Below are 27,339 nucleotides of genomic sequence, written 5' to 3'. Positions count from 1 at the left end.
GTGGAAATGTTGTGATTCCCCAGGGCAGCCTGGGAGCTCTTCCACGAACCAGGAGCAGAGAGGAGAGGATGCCCTGTCCTTCAGCAAATCCAGTTTTCTAAGCTCTGCTTTTAGAGTCCTCCAGGAAGGGCACAGTCAAAAGTACCATCCCCAAAGCCACAGGGGCATCTTTCCCAGGGAAAACCTACAGCTTGGAGCAAATTTTTGACTGGGTTCCTGTGCAGCTGAAGGGTTTGTTACTCGTCAAGCAACCTACCCAAGGAGAAATGGAGACAACTGCATGATGGGAATCCATCCAGCAGGGCAGGTGCTATGGTTTCTAGTGAGAAATTCCCAAAAGGGGAAAATTTCATCACTGAAAGGCTGGTCAGGCATTGGAACAGGCTGTCCAGGGCAGTGGTGGAGTCATCATCTCTGGAAGTGTTTAAAAAACCTCTGGATGTGGCACTTGGAGCCATGGGTTAGAGTGGCCTTAGCAGTGCTGGTTGAAAGTTGGATGATCTTAGAGGGCTTTTCCAACTTTAATGACTGTGTGATCTTTGCAGAGAAGCTTCTTCTGCTGTCCTGAAGCAATTCCCAGCACAGCCAGTGAGCAGAACTGCTCCCTGAGTGAGGCTGAGCTCTGGGAGCTGCACTGTTCCCCGAAGGCAGCAGCCCTGAGCTGGCTGGGTTGGGAGCCCAAGCTGTGCTGGCTCAGGCGTGTGCTACGGAGCTGAGGAGCACAGCCAAGCCAAACAACCTGGTTGACATAACACAGGCTTGAGGAATAACTGACCTGCTCAGCCACCATGCAGGGAGAGGCCAGACTGAGAGAGAACTGTCTAGGTGTGAACCAAACCCTCGCAGGAAGTCCCGGTGCTCGCCACGGCACAAACCTCCTTATTTACCTCAGGTGCAAATTCGTACATAAAATGCAAATCCCCCAGGAAATACTTTTTCTCAGTATTTTCCTCACTCAGCAAAGTATACTTGGGCTGGAGACACAGGGATCTCTGCACAAGCTTTGGGTTTGGGAAAACATCTCCCAGACTTTGACATGTGGCTCCGCTGCCTCCCACATTCCTCGCACAGCCCGGAGCAGCCCCAGCCTCCCTGGGACACTGGGAGCACAGTGACAGGTGAAGGGGGAACAGATGGAGAGGGGGCTTGGGAAATAAAGCATGGCCTGGAATCCCTTCTTTTTCAGGAGAATCAGAGAATCAGATCAGAGGCCGAGCGTGACGTCAGCAGCGCGGTGAGAGAGGCGCAGCCCTACCTGTCTTTCTGAGCGGGAAGTCATCTTTGGAATCGTACATCCCCAGGACTGGGTGGTTGTAGGTGCCGGACACGCCACTTTGGGGTGGGGAGCTCTGGTCCAGAGAGCTGTGCTGGGTCTTCCTGCACAGAAGGAAAGAGAAGGAGAAAGGACAAGCTTTACACCAGAGGAGACAAGCACAGTGCCTGCCACCTCGGGGAGTGGGGAACGGGGCAAAGGCAAAGGCTCTGGCTTTCTCCTCCTGAGCATTCCTGAAAAAAACCCCACTAAAATCCAATATACAGGAAGGTAATAAACTTAGTTTTCAGTGTAACACTCCACCCAGCTCATGGTATTTAACCATGAGTATAAATTCTAAGACTGTATCCTGAGTTGGGTTTTGCTAAGTCGTGTTCCTGAATCTCAGCACAGGTGAGACCTCAACTTCAGTTCAAGTGAACCATTTCCCTCCTCAAAATAAAGTCCAGGTTTGGCAGACAGAGTCCAAGGCTGAAGCACTGAACCTGGCCAGCAGCAGCCATGCCACACAGGTGGCCCCCTGCCTTTCCTCCTGCCTGTCCTCCCACCCCAGAAGCTCAGCAGAGACGAGGCCAAAACACTCAGCACCTTCCCAGCTGAACTTGCCCGAGATGATAATTTATGGCTTTGTTTGAGCAGACTGCTGGAAGTAAATTACAGTCTGTTTGCTGAGGATATTAAATAATGAATGAGTTTTCTCAGCCTCCTACCAGTTTGTTGGCTGCATCTTTCCTGCTTAATGACTTGTGCCCAGCTCTGCTGTTTCTCAGGAGCTCCACTAGCCTGGGAGAAGGCTCCAGTCAGCAGAGCAGCTCCATCAGCAGAACAGCTGATTTAGCCATGCAGGTGACACTCACTGGCCTCTCACAACTTCACTTTAAATAAACAGAATTTAAACCCCTTATTTCTTCTGAATACTACAGGATTTGGGACAACGGAAAGGAAGCATTTTGTTTAAAAAAAAAAAAAAAAAAAAAAGGGGGGGTTTTAAAAATTTTATACTGCCTAAAAACCAAGCTGAAAATATTCTCCTACAAAAGGTTCTTCAAGGAACCAAAAGGAGCCATTCCCAGCTGAAAATTGCAAAAATTCACCATTTCTTGAGCAGCACTAATCCCTTCTGAGCTTAACTCAGAAGCTGGCTGTTTGCTGAGATCTAGAGCATCGATTCCACTGCAAGTTAAAGCAAAAATCTCAAAATTTCAAAAAATAAGGGACTAATGAAATACTAGGAAAATATGTTGAATTTTCTATATAATTACCAAAAAGAAAAAACTCAAACCCTCTGCAAATTTTGTTTGAACATCAACATTTTCTCCTCCCACAGTCCTTCTAGTGCGAGGTGTCCCTGCCTGTGGCAGGGGGTGGAAGGGGATGGCCTTTAGGGTCCCTTCAACCCAAATCATTCTGGGATTCTATGGAAGTATGAATGACTGTGGTTTCCCAATCCTCCTTCTTCATTGTCCAGATTTCAAAAACGATTTTTGGGGGTCTTGCAGGTCTGTGTTTCCCACACCCACCCCGTACTATGCCACATCCCCACCCCTGAATGCCCCCATGCACACTTCAGCCTTCACCTGCAATCATAACAGAGCCAAATTGAAAAAAGAAAAAGAAAAATCCCTTCTGGGAAGAGATATAGCTTTTTTTTGCCAGGATCTGCTCATTCCATGGGAAGGCAGCACACAGAGATGTTTCACCCCCAGGAATCCCAGATGCAGTGATCCAAGAGCCCTGAGACCCATCTAGTCGCACAATGACATTTTTAGCTCTATAAGAGCAGCAGACTTTTTTTTTCCCCCTCCTTTTTCTTTTTTTTTTTTTTTTTTTTTAAATCATGACCTAAGCAGCACAATCGAGTACATTGAAGCTATTTTCATCCCTTTGTCAGGAAATGTGCAGGAATTCAAAGGGCCTGTTTAGATGTGCTCCAGGGCTGCTGAATGACAGATATTGAGCTCTGCAAACAGGAATACATTCCCTGGCTCCAGGACTGGGGTCTGACGCAGCTTCCAGCAGCATGCACTGGTCTGCGTGCCCCTTCAGGAATGTCAGAGCTCTGGGAGGAGAGAAACTGGACACTGCACGGAGCTTGCAGGCATTCCTGAAAGCACATCCCTTCATTCAAGACATCCCCTGCTCCCTGAGCTCCTTCAAACACTCATGTGCACAGACAGAAAGGTTGGAGCAATGATCTTGGAGGTCTTTTCCAACCTTAACCATTCCATGATTTGATATTTCATCCTTCAATCATGTTCAGCAAGGTACACTGAATATACACTCAGACATGTGTACCTGTGCTGGAACATTTTGTGTTCACAGCCATGGATGTTGGGATCATTCAATGTATAATTTAATGTATAATTTAAAGTATAATTGTACCTCTCTACCTCTCCACCATGCAAATATTCAGTTAAACTCCCTTTCATGGCTGCTAGCACATAGAGTGGCTGCCTCCCAAGCACTCCTGACAGAAAGCAGAAATTCCTGGGAGCTGGGCTGCCCAGTGGGTTCACAGCTCAGGGGAGGGACAGTCTGACAATGCAGTTCCAGAGAACTTCCTCTGCTGTTGCCCGTAATAAAACCCCAGAGTGGTTTGGGCTGGAAGGGACTTTAAAGACCACCTTGTTCACCCCCTTCCACCATCCCAGGCTGCTCCACGCCCTGTCCAACCTAGCCTTGAGCATTTCCAGGGATGACACATCATCCTAGAGGTCTTTTCCAGCCCTAATACTTCTCTGATTCCATGCCAGTAGAACATTTTTCCTGTCACAGCCACTGACGTCAGATCATCATGGTGCTCAATACCCTTAGGAGACTTTTTTTCCCCAAGCAACACTTTCCATTTTTTTAAATAAAAAAAAAAGGAATTCACAAACCTTAATAAGACCAAGGGAAGTGCTTAAAAGCAGGCATGTTGCTTCAAGAGGCTCTCCCAGCATCTGTTACCACTTAATTGCCTCGCCTGCTCACAGTGGGAGCGTGGAGCGGATCTCCTGCGAGCCCCGCTCGCGTGTGCTCAACCCAACCACCACCCAACTGCATCACAGCACAGCTATGTGGGGACAGGAATGCCTCCAGAGCTCAGCTGGTAACCTATGAGATGCCATATAAATAAATACTAATATGTCAGGAATTTAAAGGTTGATTCTCCTTAAAAAAAAAAATAAATAAAATTTAATAGAAGGGAAAGGAAAAAAATCCTCAACTTCTCCCTTAACAAGTGAAGGGTGCATTTAAAAAATCCCGTGCTGCTGCCATCTTCCCACCTTGATTCAGCACTGAGAAAGAGCTGTGAGGCCCCAAGGCTTTGTCCATCTTAGGTTAAAATCCAGGACACCAATCCTCACACTCCCACAAAACAGATGGAAAATGAGGGGATGAAATCCTTGTGGAATGGTTTGTGCACTGTCTCTGCTTCATGAAGAGTCCCAAGTTGTTTTGGGTTGGAAGGGACCTTGAAGTCCATCCAGTGCCACCCACTGTCCCAGGCTGCTCCAAGCCCCAGTATCCAACCTTGGACACTTCCAGGGATCCAGGGGCAGCAACAGCTTCTCTGGGCACCCTGAATTCTAACTGACCTTGTACCACTTCTGCATTAACTGTTATCTTAACCAACTTTTAAAGAAATTGAGGCTCAGAGTCTTCAACCACCTTTAGTGAAATCCCCAAGTCTCAGATTAGATTTTCAGAGACGTATTAAAACTGCTCAATCTCACTTTGCCTCCAATAATATCTGAATTCTTCTGCCAACTCCACTTCAGCATTTCTGTCCTGGCTCAGAGATGGGAGAGCTTTCAAATTTCATTGCAGCTTAGTTTCTGGAATTTGGAAACATCTTCTGGCTATGACCTCATCCTCCCTGTACACACGTTCATTTCTTAAGACTTAAAACACTGTCAGTGCCTCAGCTTGAACATGAATTTCATGGCAAAATGAAATTACTTTTGTAACTCAAAATCTCATGAGTTTTAAGGTCACTGAAGCCAACATCCAATGCGCTTTGTTTTTTTATTTAAAAAAGACAGTGACAAAATCACAGCAGTGGAAACTTCCAAGTCACATCAAATTTTCTGTCTTTAGTATGAAAAAGATGATTTCTGAAACTGAAACTGGAGACCAGCAGTTGAGTATTTTCAGTTGAAAATGAAGATGTTGGGGCAGTTGTGATTAGAAGTACAGACTGGACCCACTGGATGTTTCCAGTAAGAGCCAAGTGCACAAAACTTACAACTTCGAGAGATTAAGAGGAGCAGTAAGCATTAAAAGCTTTAAAATGCACTTAACTTTCCTGAGCTGCAGGAATTCATTGAATCACAGAATTTCCTGAGTTGGAAGGGACCCACAAAGGTCCCAAAATTCCAGCTCCTGAACATAAAAAACGATTTCTAAAGTTTTACACCAGCAGGCAGTTTCAAATCCTGAGTGAAAAGCTGGAGGACTTATAAAAGATGATCTCTGACTGTACAACTTGTGGACTTGTGAACTCTGACTGAATAACTGTGGATTACAGATGACACAAGGACCTCTCCCTACACACAGAGCACCGTGACCATCACAGCAGACACGAAAACCACTCACACTGGAACCCTCTGGAAAATGCATTTTGGGAGTGCACAGTGCTCCCATCACTGCTTTGGCTCATCCCACCAGCACATCAGGTCTGTTCCCTCAGGGAGCTGGAGACAAAGGTGGCACTGGCTGAGCCCTGCAGGAAGCCCAGCACCACTTACCCGTACCAGAAGCGAGGGTCGCTGGATATGCAGTGGTTGAGATTCCGGTGGGCCAGAGCCTTCTTCTTGTTCAACACAAATTCCTGCAATTTCATCTTCACTTCTGTGCTTGCCACTGCACCTGCAATTGAAAAAAAAAAATTTAAAAAAGGTTATTAAATCAATTCACATTACTTGAAGGAATTTCTAAAACAGATCCCAAATCAAATCTTCCATTTACAGTTAAAATAAAAAAATAAGAACTTTGCTTTCAAAGAAGAGAAGAACAAAGTGCCTCTAGTAAGGAGCTCTCCCTTTTTATCCCTTTAGCTTGGCATAGAATCACAAGTTATGTTTGAAAACAGAAATGAAATTGGGTTTATTTCACCAGAAGAGGATGTTACACTTGCATAGAAGCACACTCAGAATAAAGCACTTGTCCAGGGTATCCCAGCTCTCTTTGAACCAAAGTTATTTAAGAAAAGGGGTCTTATGCACCCTCAAGTTGTTAAATGTCACATCTAAAAGCAAAAGGGGAATGAGCCCAGTGGCTCATGTGTAGGTTTTGTCTTGAAAACTCCTGTAAACAGGGACCTCTTTGTTCCCAAGTCTCTGTGCACACCACGACCAACGTAACATTTCGCTTCATTTACAAGCTCTCGCTTCAAATAGAAAACCTAACACTAAAAAAAAAAAAAAATTAAAAAAAGAGAGTCAGTCATTCTGCAGAGCTAAAATGTCAACTGTGTAATCCCTAATCATGATTTCCTGCACAATGGAGAGCAGGCTGTTCCCCTGTTATGATGGATCCCAGTGATCATCGGCTTGACAGGCCAGACTCCCAGGCAGGGCTCCTGACGGAGCAATGCATCCCAACTTTGGCAAGGGGACACATGGAAAATGATGCTTCATCCACACCCTGATGTAAGGCAGGAGCTCCAATGGAAAATATCTGGGCTGGGAGGAAAGGAAAAGGCCAGGGAAGCCGCCTGCTCTGCTGGGAATAAGAACTAAAAGATGCCCCCTCCGTGTCCTCGTGTCCTGCGCCCTGCTCGATGACAAGGTGATGTTTTACATGCTGGGAGAACAGTTCCTGGGCTCTCCCCAAGATCAGGGAGCTGCAGCATTGCCACAAGGCAATGCCTGGAGGTGTAAAACAGTTCAAACACCAAAGTGAGAAAATTCCCTTTTTTTGGAGCCCTGCATTTCTCACCAGCTCCATGAACATAGGTTTGGTGGAAAGTTCAAGGGAAGAGCTGGAGATGAGTTCCTGAGTAGCAGAAGACGTGACAAATCCATGCTTGAAAGCTTTCTCCCTCCAAAATGTGTCATCTTTAATTCATGAGCATCCTCAGAACACTCGAACCTGGCCGTGTTCTGTCAGCTTGGCATAAACCTGTTCCTTAGAAGACCTGAAGTTCAGTATTTCTGGATTGTAAGGCTTACCTCCTTTACTGGAAGCTGAAAGACACCAGAGAACCTCAGAGAGCTTGGGGCTGGGAGGGACACTAAGGATCATCTAATTTCAACTCCCTGCCATAGGCAGGGACACCTTCCACTGTCCCAGGCTGCTCCCAGCCCCAGTGTCCTACCTGGACTTGGGCACTCCCAGGGATCCAGGGGCAGCCACAGCTGCTCTGGGCACCCTGTGCCAGGGCCTGCCCACCCTCCCAGGGAACAATTCCTGCCCAATATCCATCCATCCCTGCCCCCTGGCAGTGGGAAGCCATTCCCTGTGTCCTGTCCCTCCATCCCTTGTGTCCCCAGTCCCTCTCAGCTCTCTTGGAGCCCCTTTAGGCACTAGAAGGGGCTCTGAGCTCTCCCTGGAGCTTTCCCTTCTCCAGGTAAGCACTTCCAGCTCTGCCAGCCTGGATCCAGAGCAAAGATGTTAACAAGGAAGGAGAACAAACTCCACCTCTCTCACACTCTCTTCATATTTCAGATCAGGACAATTTTAGCTTCTCTTTGCCAAATTTTGTGATGTGAGAAAAATAACTTAAGTATCCTTAAGAGCTGAGGTGTGATAATGATTCTACACCACAGCACTTCTTAAATAAAAAGTAATTTTAAAATAAAACTGTAGCCATGGGAACAGGATCTTCAACTTAGCATCTCCAAATTCTGTTTTTTTTTCCTCTACACCTCTGTGTTTCACGTAAAAGATGCTTTGCTCCCAATTTTCCAGCAATTCAGGTGTTTTAATTTCTTTTCAGATCACTTTCAGGAGCATGGCCAGCTACCACTTCTGAGAAGAGACCCAGCAAAACATGGACCAAACATCAACAGCTGATGGGATCAGCAGGGGGAAGAAGAAATGTTTAGGTATTCTGAACCTCTGGTCTTCCTAGCACTTAAAAATGTCTCCCAGACCCCAGTTTTTTCCTACTGAAAAAGTCCTTGGAGCTTTATCTTACTCCCAGTTCCCAGCCAGCACCCCATTTTCCTTACACCACTTCTCCCGTGGTCTGGTGAAACCAGACCTAAGGAGATGATGGCACAACTTGGCGAGGTATTTTGAGGTTATTTTTCCCCCCATTCAGTTGCAGAAAAAGCCCAAACAAGCAGCACAGAGTGTCTCTGATAAGGGACATTGTGAGGCCACAATGATCTCCTCAAGTGCATAATGACACACAGTGGGGAAGGCACCCACAAGCTGTAACCTCCTGAAAAAAATCCCCTCATGAATGGAAACGCTTCAAAAAGGGGAGAGCTGAGAACTCAGCTACGTCTTAAAAAGAGTGAAATTCAGAGCAGCAGAAAGAGAAAAGGAGTGCAGCGTGCATCTGGTGTATTTTATGGGCTTAATATTCTGCCTCCATTAGGAATGCTGCCAAAAATACTTCAAAAAATGTTAAATCAAGGGAAGAGAGGATACGCTTCCTTTTGAAAAACGCTAAAATGGCATTTAGTGAGACAAAAATGAAGATAAAGCGGAGAAACGTGTTTCTCTCTTCCCCTCAATTCCAACAAGCTCTCCGTGCCCTCAGGGAGGTTCCTCCAGCTTTCTGAGGCTCCTTCAGGGCTCCCATCCACCCAAAGGAGTGGTGCTCTGGCCACTTACTCTCTTTTCCTTTCTCTTTGTTTTTCAGCTGCTGCAGTTTCTGCTCTCGGTGCTGCTTCTCCAGCTCCTGCTCCTGTCGGTGCTGCTCCAGCTTCCTCTGGTGCTCCAACAGCTCCTGCTGATGCTTCATGGCCAGCATCTCCTGCTGCTGCTGCAGAGAAAGGAACAGGGAAAAGGAGCAAATCAACACCATCAGCCTTCCCAGAGCCAAAGCAGAGGCTGCAGGCAGCTGACAATAACAGTGCTTCATTCATGGAAAGGAAGGACAAGCATGGACCTCCTTTTAGCTCCATCGCTGATTCCAAATAAAACCCCACTAGGGTACCCTCAATATTATTATTGTTGCACAGAGAAATGCAGAATTTGGGTCTGCCCCATCCTTGGAAGTGTTCTAGGCTAGGGTGGATGGGGCTTGGAGCAACCTGGGGTAGTGGGAGGTGTCCCTGCCCATGGCAGAGGGAGGAACGAGATGGAATTTAATGTCCCATCACGCCAAGAATCCGTGATTGATTATAAAAATAATTGCTCGAATAGATTAAAAAAATAATTACCCCGACAATTTATCCAGAAAGGATTCTTCCCTGGCCCTCTCAACTCACCCATATTCATAGGAATAATCAGGAGAGATGTTGTCTGCTAAGGTAATTATTTGCAAAGCTTCCATCAGATGGGACACTGAAGACTGGAAGCACCAAAGACTCCTACCCCTGAGCAAGTCCCCCTGGGCTCCCCAAGTTCCAGCTGGCAGGTGTCGGTGCCACTACCTGGGAAATTTGGGGTGCATCCCCCAGCCCAGAGCCACGTTTGGGTGCAGAGGGGATCCTGGATCCCAGAGGCCTGTTTGGGTGCAGAGGGATCCTGGATCCCAGAGCCCTGTTTGGGTGCAGAGGGATCCTGGATCCCAGAGCCCTGTTTGGGTGTAGAGGGGAACCTGGATCCCAGAGCCCTGTTTGGGTGCAGAGGGGATCCTGGATCCCAGAGGCCCCTGTTTGGGTGCAGAGGGAATCCTGGATCCCAGAGCCCTGTTTGGGTGTAGAGGGGATCCTGGATCCCAGAGCCCTGTTTGGGTGCAGAGGGGATCCTGGATCCCAGAGGCCCCTGTTTGGATGCAGAGGGATCCTGGATCCCAGAGCCCTGTTTGGGTGCAGAGGGATCCTGGATCCCAGAGCCCTGTTTGGGTGCAGAGGGGATCCTGGATCCCAGAGCCCTGTTTGGGTGCAGAGGGGATCCTGGATCCCAGAGCCCTGTTTGGGTGCAGAGGGGATCCTGGATCCCAGAGCCCTGTTTGGGTGCAGAGGGATCCTGGATCCCAGAGCCCTGTTTGGGTGCAGAGGGGATCCTGGATCCCAGAACCCTGTTTGGGTGCAGAGGGGATCCCGGATCCCAGAGCTCTGTTTGGGTGCAGAGGGATCCTGGATCCCAGAGCCCTGTTTGGGTGTAGAGGGGATCCTGGATCCCAGAGCCCTGTTTGGGTGCAGAGGGGATCCTGGATCCCAGAGCCCTGTTTGGGTGCAGAGGGGATCCTGGATCCCAGAGGCCCCTGTTTGGATGCAGAGGGATCCTGGATCCCAGAGCCCTGTTTGGGTGCAGAGGGATCCTGGATCCCAGAGCCCTGTTTGGGTGCAGAGGGGATCCTGGATCCCAGAGCCTTGTTTGGGTGCAGAGGGATCCTGGATCCCAGAGGCCCCTGTTTGGGTGCAGAGGGATCCTGGATCCCAGAGCCCTGTTTGGGTGCAGAGGGATCCTGGATCCCAGAGCCCCCTGTTTGGGTGTAGAGGGGATCCTGGATCCCAGAGCCCTGTTTGGGTGCAGAGGGGATCCTGGATCCCAGAGCCCTGTTTGGGTGCAGAGGGGATCCTGGATCCCAGAGCTCTGTTTGGGTGCAGAGGGGATCCTGGATCCCAGAGCCCTGTTTGGGTGCAGAGGGGATTCTGGATCCCAGAGCCCTGTTTGGGTGCAGAGGGATCCTGGATCCCAGAGCCCTGTTTGGGTGTAGAGGGGATCCTGGATCCCAGAGCCCTGTTTGGGTGCAGAGGGGATCCTGGATCCCAGAGCCCTGTTTGGGTGCAGAGGGATCCTGGATCCCAGAGCCCCCTGTTTGTGTGTAGAGGGGATTCCCATGGGACTGAGGGTGGCATGGAGGCAGGTTGAAGGGAACACCCCGAGGGACACCCCGTGTCCTTTGAGGCTGTGGAGAAGCGGGTGACAAACACCACATCCCAGCAGCCTGCAGAGGATCTCCATGGGGCTCAAACCCACTTTTCCTCGGAAAAGCAGCGATTTCACCTCCCAGCTCCATCTGCACCCTGCCCAGCGCGGCGCAGGCCCAGGGCCAAGCGTGAGGGCCGATCCTGGGCCTCCCGCAAACCCCTGGAATGCCGCGGCCTCCGGAGCCCTCTGGAAGCTGTGGAGCACGGCGCCCACCCCGCACTCTTTACGTTGGCAGCTTATAAACCAAGGGATTGATGGGGAGCTGGCAGGCTCCGAGCCCCCGGCTCTCCGGGGCCGCTCTTAATGGGGGCCTGTGCTCAGATACCACCCACGGCTCCCGAGAACCCCCGAGGCCAGAGGGGTCGGGAGCACGGAGCTGTGGGCTGGTTTGGGTTTGAAGGGACCCTAAAGAGCACCCCTGCTGTGGGCAGGGTCCAAGCCATGGCTGTTAAGACAGGGAAGCCGCTCTCTCCAAGAACATCTCAACCCATCCTTCTCCAAACCCTGCCAGCTCCTGCATACGCCAGATTCCCGCCTCAAAGTTCTTCCCCTCCTTGAGCACATCTTCCTTTTAATCCCTTTAGTTGAGATTCTTGGGGTGTCCTGTGCAGGGCCAGGAGTTGGACTTGATGATCCTTGCAAGTCCCTAACATCTCTGGTATTCTAGGCTCCTCTGAATAATTTGTGGCATTGCACACTTGCACCACCCAATGCTTCAGCCATGGATGCACAATAAATACAAATAAAATCACACCATTCTATATAAAGATGCAAAAAAACAATCTAAGAGGTATTTACAATCTGCCTGGCTATCTGCTGGAAACTCTCCACGGAGGAATCCCTGCTGCCGCCTGCTCCAAGCTGGCAGCCTGCTGTAAAACACCAGAAATCCAGTTATTTTGCAGTGACTGCACCTAATCTTCCCCTCCTAATTCTATTGAATTATATGTAAACAACCAAAAATCCACACTGAAAAAAAAAAAAAAGTAGAAAAGGAGGAAAAAAATAGAGGAAACCAGCTATTTTTGTTTTCTAATTAAGCAGCAGCTTCTACTAACACGTCTCCATTTGGGGAAAGAGTCTCTTTCCCGACTTCCAACAAGTCCACCACATGGTGGGCTTTGAGAACCTCGCCATGGAAAGTATGCAAATGAACAATATTTAATGCACAATATGGTAAAACAGGTTTTGTTATTTTTATGGAATCAGGAGCCTTTTCTCTCCATCTGCAGTCTCCTAGGCTCTGCAGGCTCTGCTTCCTGCGATGGTTTACATACATTAGGCTGCTTTAGAAGGAGCTGTTCTTTCATTGACATCTGGAGTGAAACGGGAATGAAAAGCCCAATTTGTCACTGGATGGTTTAGGGAAGTTTCATTAGGGATGTATTGTCTCTGCTCATTTTGACCCCAGTTTCCACAAAGCCTATTCTTAATATAGTTTTTCAAATGTTGTCAAAGTTGGGAAAAAAAAAATTAAAAAAAAAAAAAAAATAATGAAGCCACGTCTCCGATTGTACTCATGAAAAATTAAAAGAAATCAGTGTTGGTGTCTGCTGTAGCCTGGGAAAACAAAAAAATAAAACCTATCCGGTGTCCTCTCCGGGCTACTTCTCCACAATTACCAGGAATGTTATGGGGAAACAGAAATTTAGGCTGGATATCAGGGAAAGGTTCTTCCCCCAGAGGGTGCTGGCACTGCCCAGACTCCCCTGGGAATGGGCACAGCCCCGAGGCTGCCAGAGCTCCAGGAGTGTTTGGACAGTGCTGCCAGGGATGCACAGGGTGGGATTGTTGGGGTGTCAGGAAAAACATCAGTTTCTGGTTCATTTAAAGCAAATTTAAACAGGCACTGCCCACTCACACCCTGTGTGCTCATCACATGCAGCTGGGGCAGGGGGTTTACTCCTCAACTGTATTTCCCAAACACTGACATTTCACTACAAAGTCATTCACCAAGGGAAATCCCTGGATCTGAGACTAGCTCAGCCCTGAGTCTGAGGAGCACTGTGTGACAGACACACACACGCTGCATTAGAGAGCTCAGAACATCTGAATTAGGTGTTCTTGCCAAAATCAATATTTGTAAATATTCATAACTATGGGGATTCCTGCATATGCTTAATGTCACTGCTCCCACTATTTCTGAAAACTGCACAAATGTTCAACTGTACCTGCAGTTAGTGTTGCTGGTGCTCCTTTAGCATAAATTAATATTAATAAAGGTAACAGAGAGAATGCAGAGCATTTCCAGGTATTTATCAACCATAAGCCTACCGTGAGGACTTGGCAATCCAGAGGATTTTGCCACCACATTCCTCAATTGTCTTCAGTGCTCCAGCTTGTTTGCCTGACACCTTATCAGTAGGGAAACTGTCATAGAGAAACCTCTTTTTAAGGGGACTGCAGCTAAAATGGTTCTCTTTAGTCTTTGCAGTGCCCTCCCAGGAAGCATGGAGTGCTGACACCAAGATCCTATTTCCCAGAGAGAAGAAGGATGGATTTCACGGAGACATGTTGCATTAGGACTTCCACAACCACTCCTCCAGCTGCCAAACAAGAAGCCAAGCACAGAGATCCTTCCTGCCCCCACCAGCTCAGACTGGCTCCTGGGTGTTTATAAGAGATATTCTGAATAGCTGCAATTAGTGGAAGGGAGAGTGAAATAATTGTGGAGATAAGCACAAGCCTGGGTGAACAGCAGTTGGAACACTTCTGGATGATAAATATTCCCTGGCACGCAAAGTAGCTGTGTCCAGCTCCCAGCTTGCATCTCAATGCACACCTGAGATCAGCTCCAGCATGGGGGGATAGCAGGGAAACATTCTTCTGCCACCTGTCCTGGCCAAATTCTACAGTTTTGAGGGTTTGAATCACGTATTCAAAATGATCTTTGGGCTCAGGCTCTGTAAAAATAAAGTCTAGACATAGCTGAGGATGAAGAAAAACTCTCCATGAAAGCACACATCAAATCACCTCTCAAAAAACCCTTGGCTACGGGTAGGAGCAAAGCACAGGTGCTGGGATTTCTGGGAGATGGATTTCTGGGAGATGGATTTCTGGGAGCACTGCTCTGCTGGGTTGTTTCACAGTGATCCCAAGGCTGGCTGGACGCTGTGCTCCATGTTCCCCCCATCCTGTTTACTGAAGTCTCAGGCTGTGCCTCCAGTTTCAGGATCCACTCTCTTGGCTCCGTGGCAGCCTGTCTGGGATATCTCCTGGAGCACTGGGCAGAATAAATCAGCTGTGCTGGAAGACAGGCAGGGGGAACATTGTGGCTTCCAGCAGCAGCCAAGATACAAAGATCTGGGAGAAGGAGCACCTCTCATCTCTTTTCTGGAACGTGCATCCCACGTGCCCCCTTCCCACCATCAGGCAGCTGACAGCTGGCTAATCCCGTGCCAGAAATTCCCATGGGCAGGGAGTTTTCCGCATGGAAACAATTCTCCCCAGCCAGCAGCTACCTGGGTAGGAGACTGATCTTGGTCAGACACATCCTACTGAGAATGCCTGGTGCTTGGGTTTAGGAGGTTAAACTCTCTCCAGAACCGGGAATGACAGTGATGTTCCCTTCCCAACAACTCTGAGTGATAAGATCCCATGTTTTCACTTTGGGAAACAATCCCACATTTCACGTCACATTCCTGCACTAATCCTCTCTGTTCTCTTCAACTACTTCCAATTATTTTCTAAGTTCAAAAATAAGATAAAACTGGAGTTGAACATTTGGGTGCAGAAGCTGCCAAACATCCCTTCTGCTGCCATTTACTTTGAAATTCCAAACTGACCAAAAAAAAATCATGGTGCCCCACATGTATTTTACTCCAGAAAAATCTGGAGTTCCCATTGTGCTCCTTCTAGCCAACCAACTGTGGCCCATCTCAGAAGAAACCAAAGGGAAACATTTCTTCTACCGTTTTCCAGTAGCTCTATAAGGCCCAGAGCAGACAAATTTCCCTGGATGAGCATTCCAGCTTCAATCCTGCGGAAAATGCCTGAATTATCCCAGCCTGATGCAGATCAATCAAGAGATGGGGTACCTCCTTCAACCAAGAGATGGGGTAAAATGTGTCCAAGCTGCTCCATGGATTTGTTGACAGAACCCACCCTTTCCGTGTGCAGGTTTGTCCTCACCACTCTCAAAAAAGATCCTGACTTTGAGGACAAGGAAAAATCACCACCCACCCCCTTCAAAGGGAGCAAACGCTCTGATCTTCCAAAAGTTTTCCCCAGGGTTGCTTCCATCAGAAGTTAAGTTTTTCAGGATCTAAGGTGTAAGTTTTGGAGTGGGCTCAGTGTGCCAGAAAAGTGAGGCAAGGTCACTGAGAAAGAACAGGAAGCCGTCTGGAAATAGCGCGAGTTCCAAGGCGTTCGAGTAGTAACGAGGCACAAAATGTTCAGTCTGGTCTTTTACCACTGACTGTACCCAGCTGCAGCTTCCTAAGATGAATAATCCTGTCATCCCGGAATCCAGACAGAGACGGACACCTGGTATCTCCGGGCTTTTCAAGTTCCTCTTGAAAGGGACACGGGAGGAGCGGGTGTGCTGCAGAAGAGCGGCACAGAAACAGAGGAGCAGAGGGAGCCCCTCCATGCTGGCTGCTGCAGGAAGACAGGTCCAGGAACGGGAGCTGGGGGATCAGGGAATGCAAGCTGGGATGGGAGTTGGCCCTTCCAGAGTCTAAGGGAAGTGGGTGCTGTGCAGCAGCCACACTGATGCTGGCAACATCCCTGGGGACACGGGGAAGGTGCCACAGGGGATCAGCAGACAACACCAACCCCAGCAGCAGAACTGAAACACGCCCAGATTTCCCTGCTGAGCAGGAATCAGTGTGGAATCAGCATGGAGAGGCCACCAAAGAGAAGCTCTGGGCACTGTCAGGGCTATGCTGAGAGCAGCCACTTAAAGGACTATGTGATTTGGGCCCAGTGAGCCACCATGGAATCATGGAATGGGCTGGGCTGAGCTGGGTTGGTTTGGGAGGGACCTTAAAGATGATCCAGTTCCACTCCCCGCCTTGGGCAGGGACACCTTCCACCACAACCCCATCCAGCCTGGCCTTGAACAGCTCCAGGGGCATCCTGCAGGCAAACCTGCCATTCCATGGGCAGGTGGCTCCACATAAAAGTAAGGAGCAGCTTCTCCCTTCAGCAACAACATGACAACTATCACGTCTAGACATCTTTGGGAAAGAATTACATTTCTTTAAAGCACAGCAAAATTTGTCTGCAAGATTCCCTGAAAGATTTTCACTCCCTAAAACCGAAGGAATGGCCCGGGAGTTTCACTCTGTGTCTCTGAACTAGAGGCTGATCCCTCAGATGTGCTACTACCCCTCACTCAACATAGGAATTCATTCTGTCAGGGGAAAGAGAACAATTTCAGGATCACTGCACAGCAAACATTCCCACAAAGCTCCTTTCCCTGCTGCTGTTTCCCTACCCAACCTGTCTATGCCAGACACGCAGCCCAGCACTCCCTGCGCTAGGGATGCACACAGTCCTTTCTCAGAGGGTGGGAAAACTGGGAATGGGATTGCACACCGTGGGTGAGGATTTCAGGCCCACGACGGGCTGGGAGGCTCAGCTGCTTCCCTGTGCTGTTATCCCGCCACTGACATGCGTCAGCATCCCCGAGAAGTTTCCGGCTGTGGCTGTAAAACAGCCGGAGCTGGGAAGAGCCCTGCTCCAAGCTCGGACAGAGCAGATGAACCACATTCCCCACGACGTCCTTCCCTCCCCGCTGAGCTCACAGTGCCTGAGGTGCCTCTGGCCCTGCCAAAGCGCCCATCCTGCTCCTCTTCCATCCAGCCCTTGACCAGAAGGGCAAACGGAAAAGCTTCTGGTAACTTCCAGCTGATCTTGGCTGGGAATGAGTGACTCACAAAGGAAAAAATTCCCTGCCGGTTCCTCTGCAACCAAAGGTCAGGCAAAGCTCGCAGCGGGACCTGTGGAGAGGCTTTCCACCATCTCACCCAAGAGACAGGCCCCTTATTCCCTCCTTGGTTTTGTTCAGGAAGGCAGATTTGAAGGCCATAAATATTGCCCCACATCTGGCGATGCACGGAGGAGTGGAAAATCCGCCTGGCTGAAGGTGAGCGGCTGCAGGAGAGAGGAGCAGCCGCCGGCGCCTCTTCCTTGGCGCTTCCCGGAGTCAGGCCTGGGCAATCTGCAGAGCTGCTCTGGAGCTGCGAAAGAAACAGCCTGCCCTGCTCCGTATGGTGTGAAGCCTTCAAAAGGCTCGCCTTATTTTCCCCAAAACATGTCAGGGTTTTCACAGAATGGCCACAGAATGCTTTGGGTTGGGAGTGAACTTAAAGCTCATCCCATTCCAACCCCCTGCTGTGGGCAGGGACATCTCCCACTAGAGTAGTTTGCTCCAAGTCCTGTGCCTCATCACTAATTTCTTCCTAATAGCCCATCTAAGCTTACTCTCTTTCAGCCCAAAGCCATTCCCCCTACTCCTTTCTCTCTCTCCATGCCTGTGTTTTCTCCTTACCCTCTCACTCCTCCCCTGTGCTGAGCTCTGTGTCCATTATAGAGTCCTTCCACAAATATTGTTTCACTCATTTCCTGGCTCTCTCCAGCTTACACCATCTTGGGGAATCTGGCACTTTTACATGAAGACCAAAACACAATGTCTATAAAAGCAAGGACTGGGACACGCCAGGGAAAGGATCACATGTTCGGGCAGTCATCGCCTTCTCCTCCTGCACTAGGTCAGATGATTAAAACCGAGCTGATGGAAGCGATTCCAAGCTCTGGAAAAAGCCAAAACTTCAGCTCTCCATAGGAAAAAGTTATCTACTGGGATAGAAAAACAGGCAATCATGCCAGCATTTTCCAGGCCAAATTTCACTCACTTAAGTGTACCTCACACTCCTTCTTTGTTTGGGGGGTGGGATGGAGGGGTGTTCCTGTCAAGTCAGACCAGTTCCTCGGTTCCCACCAACACCATGGCAATAAAAGAAATAAAACAACCCCAAATCACAATTTCTCCTGTATCAGCAAAGGAGTCAATACTGGAAACAAAGGAGCTGTTTGAAAGCTTCACCAGCTGGGAGAGCTGGGGGTGCTCACCTGGAGAAGGGAAGGCTCCACAGAGAGCTCTGATCCTCTTCCAGTGCCTAAAGGGGCTCCAGGAGAGCTGGAGAGGGACTGGGGACAAGGGATGGAGGGACAGGACACAGGGAATGGCTTCCACTGACAGAGGGCAGGGATGGATGGGATATTGGGCAGGAATTGTTCCCTATGATGGAGGGTGGGGAGGGGCTGGGCTGGAATTCCCAGAGCAGCTGTGGCTGCCCCTGGATCAATGGCAGTGTCCAATGTCAGGTTGGACATTGGGGCTTGGAGCAGCCTGGGATAATGGGAGGTCTCCCTGCCCATGGTAGGGGGCTGGAATTAAATGATCCTTAGTGTCCCTCCCAACCCAAAGCTTTCAGGGGTTCTATGAAATAAATGCTTTGCACTTGTTGGTTAAAATGGTGGATGCCAGGCTGCAGGGGGAAAAGCCAAAGTAATCAATTCTAGACAGTACCACATACACAGGACAGAGTGAAATGCAGAAAATCATCCCCCTTCACAGAAGCAGATTCCAAAGTGATTGTGGGTTTAACGTTATCACAGAATCACAGAATGGTTTGGATTGGGAGGGGACCTTAAATCTCATCCCATTCCCAACCCCTGCCATGGGGTGTTCATTCCTGTGTCCCAAAAAAAACCAAAAACAAAACAAAAACAAAAAAAACCAACCAAACAAACAAACAAAAAAAAAAACCCTACTCAATTTCTCCAAAAAGAGGTCTGCATCTTCACTCAGGGTTGTTTCTATACCAAACTGCACAGCTCAAGTGCTTCACTTGCAGAAGATAAATGGGTTTTATTTGCTTTAACATCCCCACCCTGCTTTCTTCATGAGCTGGGCAGCTCCAAGTCCAAATTTAAAGTTATATACTTGAATTCTCTGGGCAAAATAATCACTTCACAGCCACTGGACTTAACATAGTTGCCAGCTCTAAGAGTCATCTAAATGTGGGCTGACTCCTGCACAGAGACAAGCAGGCAGGATGTTTTCCCAGAGAAAATACACCACAGTCACACACTGGGGTAGGGTTTGGGGGTTATTTTCTTTGTAAGGCATCACAGTTTATTTCAATAAGGTGCTGTTTGATTTTTAAAGCAATTCTGGTCCCACTGACACACTTAATACTCTCAGAGATCACCTTGCAGGCCACCCTTTGGTACAGGATTGTATCATCCCTATTTTAAGGCTCTCATTTAGCCAAGTTTACACATGAGATGAAGAACTTCATTACCTAATGGGCTGGATGTACTGTGGCTTCCCAAAATTAGAGCTCAGCTTCCTCCTTACACAGATTTTGAGCAGAGCCAGTCAGAGCTTTGACATAAATGAGAGCAAATATGTTCCTATCACCACTGCTTCGAGCTTGGCCATTCAATGGGAACAAGCCTGCCTGATTTTTCATAGACAAATAACTACAGGCACAGTCAATTACAAGGGAATAATGGAAATATTTGTCACAGGAATTCCCCATCCTTCCTCCCGCCGCGAGTACTTGCGCCAGCCGTGGGCAAATGTGCAACTACAGAAACGTGGGGACACGTCAATGTTCCACAGACACACCCAGAGATGCACACATTGTGCATCCATGTATAAATATATTCACTCCCAGGCACCTCCTCACCTCTGCCCTGGCACCAGCACAGAGGACTCACCAAGGCACAGGGGCGTTTGCTGTTAATCCAGCCTCAAACAGGGACACTTCTCACAAAGCCCAGCCCCTCTCTGTACTAAGAAGTCTGTAAATAACACCCCATTAACTTTTAATCCCATCTTCCCCAATCTGACATGCATTTTGTATTGAAATGAAAGTTATATAAGGTTGAATCGAGGTTGCTTTTTAATATTACATTAAGGCTATTTACCATGTGCAGCACTAATCCCCCTTTGAAAAAAGGAGCCTATTACCAATTCGGAAAGCTTACGTTGCCATAGCAATAGTCCAGAACTGGGAAATATTTATACCATGTCTCATGTTTTCACTCTGCAACAGCCATCTTCCAGACTGGACTGCCCACTGACCCTGCCTGGTGTTTCCTCCCTGTCCCAAGCAGGGCACAGCACCTGCTTGGTGCCTAATTCCAAAAAATGTGAACATGTCCAGGCCCACCTGCACTCCCTATTCCTGCAGTCCCAGCACGGCTCCCACGCTCTGTCTGCAGCTTGTGCTGATGGCAAATGTCCAGCAAGAACCTCCTGTGCCACTGCTCCCAAAATGTGTGACCTCCTGCTGGGGTCAATTCCACTGAGGCATTTCCTGTGTTCAGGGCAGGGAACCCACCTGAGGAAGGGTCTGGAGCCCCAGGAGCAGCTGAGGGAGCTGGGAAAGTTACGTAGCCTGGAGAAAAGGAGGTTCAGTGGGGCCCTTCTAGCTCTGCACAGGAGGGTGGAGAGCAAGGGACAGGACAATAGGAAACAGCCTCAAGCCGTGTCAGGGAAAGTTTAGACTGGAGATCAGGGAAAATATCTTCCCTGAAATGGTGGCCAGGCATTGGAACAGACTCCCCAGGGCAGTTGTGGAGCCACCATGCCTAGAATTGTTCCAAAGTTGTGGGGGATACAGCGCTTGGGGACTGTGGAGGTGCTGCTGGGTTGATGGTTGGAATGGATGATCCTGGAAGACTTTTCCCACCTCAACAATTCCACAATCCCCTCGTCCCTGCCCCCCTTACCTTGATGTGCTCGTGCAGCTGCGCCTCGTGCTGCCGGGAGAGCTGCTCGTGCTGCCGCTGGAACTCCGCGATCAGGATCTGCCTCTGGATCTGCTGCTTCTGCTTGAGGGCCAGCAGCTCCTGCTGCAGCTGCTGCTCGCGCAGCGTGGGCTCCGTCACCGGCATGGAGAACTGGTGGTCCAGCCGCAGGTCCATGGGCACCGAGCTCGGCGCCACTTGCAAGGGCAGCGCTGTGCTCACGTCAACTGTGGGGCAGAACACAAGAGCGGGGCTGAGTGCATTCCTAATCCTGCAAAGGATGGAGGCACCGTGCTCTGACCTGTGCTCATCAGCTGTGGGGCAGAACACAAGAGCAGGGCTGAGTGCATTCCTAATCCTGCAAAGGATGGAGGCACCGTGCTCTGACCTGTGCTCATCAGCTGTGGGGCAGAACACAAGAGCAGGGCTGAGTGCATTCCTAATCCTGCAAAGGATGGAGGCACCGTGCTCTGACCTGTGCTCATCAGCTGTGGGGCAGAACACAAGAGCGGGGCTGAGTGCATTCCTAATCCTGCAAAGGATGGAGGCACCGTGCTCTGACCTGTGCTCACATCAACTGTGGGGCAAAACACAAGAGCAGGGCTGAGTGCATTCCTAATCCTGCAAAGGATGGAGGCACCGTGCTCTGACCTGTGCTCATCAGCTGTGGGGCAGAACACAAGAGCGGGGCTGAGTGCATTCCTAATCCTGCAAAGGATGGAGGGACCATGGTCTGAATGAAGAGCAGCACCATGAAACTCACACCATTCCCTTAGGGGTAAGTTTTCCCACGAGGCACCATCTCCTACAAACCCATGTGCTTGCTGCAAGCAAAGAGCGTCACTTGTGACCCATCCGTGCCTTCCAAACACACACACACACACACACACACACAAAAACACACACACACACACACACACACACACACACACACACACACACACACACACACACACACACCTCTGCTCCACTCATCCAGCACCACTGGAAACAAGGAGGACAAAGAGTAATCCCAGACTTCACAGAAAGGATTAATCTTGACTTGTGATGAATGAACTCATAGATTGCCCTGGAACATGATGCTCTCCCTTTAAGAAACTCATGCAGAAAACCACAATGTATTGCATAATAAATCCCAAACTCGTTGGGCTTGGGAGGGACCTCAAAGCCCATCCAGTGCCACCCCTGCCATGGGCAGGGACACCTTCCACTGCCCAACCTGGCCTTGGACACTTCCAGGGATCCAGGAGCAGCCACAGCTTCTCTGGGCACTCTGTGCCAGGGCCTGCCTACCCTCATAGGGAAGGATTTCTTCCCAATATCCCATCCATCCCTGCCCTCTGGCAGTGGGAAGCCACAACTCCTTTGCAATAACTGAACTCAGTTTGTTTCTCCTAAAGAATAAAAAAAATTACTGCCATCCCATGAATGACTAAAAATCTTCTAAATTCCACCTGAGTGACAGTTCTGCCTTTCACAGGTATTCTGTATTTCCAACATTTGCTGCCTCTTTCTCTCTCTCTCTCTGGGGCAATCCCTCAATAACTCTGCTGAGAGCATTGAATGAACATCAGTTACAAAGGCTAATCTCTCAGAAACACTGAGCTTCAGCAAAACTGGAAAATAAAGGTGTTTTTTATTTCCTCCATATCCACTGTCAGTACATTAATCTTATCCATCCCAGGGAGAGAGTTTTCAATAGGGTTTTTCCCAAATACTCTTGTGGAGCAGAGGTCCAGGAGCATGTTCACCTCTCCCGGCACCCAGAGAGGAGAAGGAGACTTTCTTTTTCTGATGGAAACATTTTCAGCAAAAGGTCACATTACTGGAAGTGTTGCTATTTTTCAACCCACAAGCTCTTCCCTCCACTTCCCTATTGTTTTCCTTTCTGTGGCCTTTTCTCCGCACCCCTCTCTCCCCCGCAGGACCACAGCGAGGATTCCTTGCCCTGGATTGATTCTCGAGCCACAGGGGATTTTGGGGTGAGCAGCACACTCTGACCCACAGATAACCCCTCAAACTTACCTCAACACTGTGTTTGAATTCTCTGGGGAGAGCTCAGAGCCCCTTCCAGTGCCTAAAGGGGCTCCAGGAGAGCTGGAGAGGGACTGGGGACAAGGGATGGAGGGACAGGACACAGGGAATGGCTTCCACTGCCAGAGGGCAGGGATGGATGGGATATTGGGAATTAGGAATTGTTCCCTGTGAGGGTGGGCAGGCCCTGGCACAGGGTGCCCAGAGCAGCTGTGGCTGCCCCTGGATCCCTGGCAGTGTCCAAGGGCAGGTTGGACACTGGGGCTTGGAGCAGCCTGGGACAGTGGAAGGTGTTCCTGCCATGGCAGGGGTGGGATGAGATGGGCTTTGAGGTCCTTTCCAGCCCAAACCATTCTGTGATCCCATGTGTTCCCCTTGTCCTGGTCCCTCCATCCCTTGTCCCCAGTCCCTCTCCAGCTCTCCTGGAGCCCCTTCAGGCCCTGGCAGGGGCTCTGAGCTCTCCCTGGATCCTTCTCCTCTCCAGGGTGAACACCCCAACTCTCCCACACACGCAAAACTCAACCCAGTTTCAGGCAGAAGGAGCACCCTACCACTTGTGATTGTGCCTTGAGACCCACTCCTCCTACTTTACTCCCCAAAAAAGATCCTTAAGCTGCCATTCCCCACTGGAAAGCAGTCCTATGAAAACTTGTCAAATCCCCCATTTCCCACCCAAAGGGACTCATCACCCACAGCTGCAGGGATGAGGACCACAATTCCCATTCAGGGCTCTGGCCCAGGCTGCGTCATCCCTGACTCTTGACTATTTCAGGCTCCAAAAAACCCCTCTTTGCCCCGGGGGGAGCTGCTGACCCACAGAGCCCTGCTGAGCCCCAGCCAGCCCTCCCTGCTCCAAGGACACAGCCCCACAACAAAAACCTGCCTGTGTTCCAGGGGGTGCTTGATGGGACACTCAAAAATCGCTTTTTTAGGTCCTGCCTCGAGAACACACGAGCACAATTGGCGTCGTGATGTGAGCCAAGGCACAAAGACCACATTCAGGGCTGGCATGAGAAATGCCAAAGCCATGAATTAGGAGACAAGATCCTGATTATGAATAATAAACTATCTCACGGTCTCTCCCTGCTTTTTTTTTCTTCTCTGTAGGAACAGAAAAAATTAATTTTTAAATTTTTTTTCTCCCCCACCCTTGGCATATAGGGAATTATTTTCTCCCCGTGATCAAGTTAGCCTGATTTTGATTCTATGGTCATGTTAGGATGATTTTTATACTAAGTTAGAACCACTCTGCTGGTGTTTCCCTTCCCAAATAAATAAAACATGGCTGTACATCAAAGCCTGCTTGCATGCTGCACATTAATTAAGACCTAAAGCACTTTAGTGCCCCTTGGTTGCTGATGGAGATTGGAAATTTGACATCTCACAGCTCGTCTGTAACCTGCTGAGAGGAATAACCCAAAACAAGGGAAATGAAGTGACAATCTCTGACCTGAAGGCAAAGTACACCTCCCACAAAAAGTGTTTAATCATGGAATCACAGGATGGATTGGCTTGGGGGGGGGCATTAAAGCCCATCCCATCCCACCCCTGCCATGGCAGGGACACCTCCCACTGTCCCAGGCTGCTCCAAGCCCCAGTGTCCAGCCTGGCCTGGGGCACTGCCAGGGATCCAGGGGCAGCCACAGCTGCTCTGGGCACCCTGTGCCAGGGCCTGCCCACCCTGACAGGGAACAATTCCTGCCCAATATCCCATCCATCCCTGCCCTCTGGCAGTGGAAGCCATTCCCTGTGTCCTGTCCCTCCATGCCTTGTCCCCAGTCCCTCTCCAGCTCTCCTGGAGCCCCTTTAGGCTCTGGAAGGGCTCTGAGCTCTCCCTGGAGCCTTCTCCTCTCCAGGTGAGCACCCCCAGCTCTCCCAGCCTGGCTCCACTGGAAAAATTAAAAACATTTAACACGAAGTCTGTAGATAAGACATTATCAGGGAAGTTTCTATGTGTAGATTTTCCCCTGCTCCAACATGGAAAATATCTTCTCCATCAGTCTCAAGTGCTTTGAAAGGAATTAGGGGAAGGTGACACTATACCTGTGAATACATTTTTCAATAAAACTAACAGTAATAATTGAATTTTCTTCCCCTTCTCTGATACAGCATTTTCATGCTGGTCTTTAAATAATGAAAATACAGGTTTGAGTCCTGAAAACACACTAAAATGTTAAATCAAAAATTCAATATGAGAGGCACCAAATGAGTGTTTAAATTCAAACCTTGTTTCAGCATTATCTTTACTTAAGGTTAATTTAAAAAATATTCACAGAATCCCAGAACCACAGAAGGGTTTTTTTGGAAGGGATCTTAAAGACCATCACATCCCAGCCCTCTGCCATGGGCAGGGACACTTTCCACTAGGCATCAAATTGGAGTTTTTTTATATCAAATGCTGTTGCCAAAATTACTCTTTCCTTTTTTTCCCCCTTTATTTTCTTTTTTTTTTTTTTTTAATTTAAATTTAAGCAGCACAGAAAACTGCCTCTCACATTTGAAATCCAACATCACCTTCAAAGGGAAAGTGCAGGCAGTGCTTTCCCTGAGCTTTCCCTCCTGCTGGCACAGAGCGAGTACCGCTGAACACAAACAGCTCCTTCCCAGCTCCTCTTTCTTCAACAATTCCCTTTGGAGAAGGGAAAAAAATCCCATCAACCACCCCAAATCTGCTGCAAAACCCTGGGGATGAGAGTCTGGTCAAGGCTGGAGGAAGAAAGCAGCTCCCACTGCAGGACTCATCCCACCTGCCCATGACACAGCGAACCTGAGAGGTTCCCAAAATTCCAAGACAAAGACATTCCAGCCTCTTCCAGTGACTTTCCAATGCCTGGTGCCCTCTCAAATCACTGGCCACCAGGAATGAGATGTTCCTGGGGCCAGCTGTGGCTGATCCTCTCCAGCAGGGATTTCCAGAGCCCATGAACTCAGCTTCTCCCCTTCTCCCATCCTTTCTGGGCCGGGGCTTTATTCCCAGCTAATGAGTTTGCTTTTTAATTACTGCTGTGCCAGCCGTGCCCTCGGGCCAGACTCTGCCAAGAGCATCACGTCAGCCTTTGGGCACTCACAAAAAGCAAACACAAAGCCAGAGGATGTGCTCAGTATCCCAAACTGCTGGCTGCTGCTGTTGGATCATCCTGAACCCCTCAGCGGGATGCTGAGGAAGTGTGTGCGTGGATCTCCCCCTCTCAGCAGTACTTCCAGCTCTTTCATCCCCAGGGAAAAGCAAAAAAATCGTGTGTCTATTCCCTGACTTTACTCCTCAGGGCTGTCCTCGGTGTCCAGCAACAGTTTGGGACTTTTAAATAATTCCCTGTGTTTTGAAAGACATTTGAACACCAAGCTGCTGCTGGCAGGAATGCCTGGGGCATGTGGGGAGCGGGACACTGGCTCTGAATCCTTGGAACACCATTCCTATAACCCATCACCCCAATTTTCCTTCACAATCAGCCTGGAAAGGGAGGTGAGCAGCTACTGCTGACTCTGAGCACAGCCAGGGGAGCACTTGAGGTGGTTTATTCTGGCAGGAAGATGTGTGTCAGTCGAGCATCACTGGATTATTGTGAATTAAATCCAACCCCCTCCCAGCAGTGGCTGGAGCACCAGGATCCCCTCCGCCACCCAGGGATCCTTTTCCAGTGGGGCTCCCACTCCCCAAACTGCCAAAACTCCCTGAAACACTGTGAGATGGTGAGATCAGAGCTATAAATAGCACTGAGCTACTGCAGTATCTGACTGCAGTGCTGGGATAAGTGCAGCGGGTTTTGAGGGGAAGTGGAGTGAAGCCACAGCACAACACCCTCGGAGCTGGTTCCATCTCCATCATGGTGCATGTCCCACACAGAAGGAAAAATTAATAGCAGAGGGGGGAAACAACACAGCTTCACTTAATCCTGAATTTTTATTCTCTAGAAAAGATTGTGCCTAACCAGACTAAAGGAACCCCAAACTTGTCCAAGAGCGGGTGGTGGGAGGAGGTGACAGCAGGGCAGCTCCCAGGAGACATCCCGAGCATCAGGTGGGGGCAGGATGAAGGCACAGTCCTGCTCCTCCATGGATCCACACCAAACTAAAGAACTATCACAGATTTATGGATTGGCCTGGGTTGGAGGGAGCCTTAAAGATCATCTGGTTCCAAACCCCTCCTGGCTGGGACAGCAGGAGCAAACAGTTACTTCTGTTTCACTCAATTCTGTTATCCCATTCCCAAGGACCCAGAGACCCCAGTGAGGGCACTTTGGGCTGGAATTAGCCACCAAGCTCAAGCATCACAGCCC

At 49.3% G+C, this 27,339-nt stretch overlaps 1 protein-coding gene across 6 annotated transcripts in view; it reads right to left on the bottom strand.

Annotated features, from left to right (window-relative positions):
* The window catches only part of HDAC4 (histone deacetylase 4), a 171,798-nt gene that overhangs the window by 60,939 nt on the left and 83,520 nt on the right, over nt 1-27,339 (bottom strand). For all 6 annotated transcript variants that reach the window (XM_056496075.1, XM_056496077.1, XM_056496076.1 and 3 more), the window contains 4 exons: nt 21,011-21,255; nt 9,047-9,197; nt 6,007-6,127; nt 1,256-1,377 (listed from right to left, as the gene is read on the bottom strand). In XM_056496075.1, coding sequence (XP_056352050.1) covers nt 1,256-1,377; nt 6,007-6,127; nt 9,047-9,197; nt 21,011-21,255 — 639 coding nt within the window. The remainder of the gene's footprint in view (nt 1-1,255; nt 1,378-6,006; nt 6,128-9,046; nt 9,198-21,010; nt 21,256-27,339) is intronic.

Source organism: Oenanthe melanoleuca, chromosome 7, assembly GCF_029582105.1.
Source record: "Oenanthe melanoleuca isolate GR-GAL-2019-014 chromosome 7, OMel1.0, whole genome shotgun sequence".
In the NCBI taxonomy this organism is placed as follows: domain Eukaryota; kingdom Metazoa; phylum Chordata; class Aves; order Passeriformes; family Muscicapidae; genus Oenanthe; species Oenanthe melanoleuca.
The sequence above is the reverse complement of the archived record's forward strand: the minus strand, read 5'-3'. Positions and strand labels throughout refer to the sequence as shown.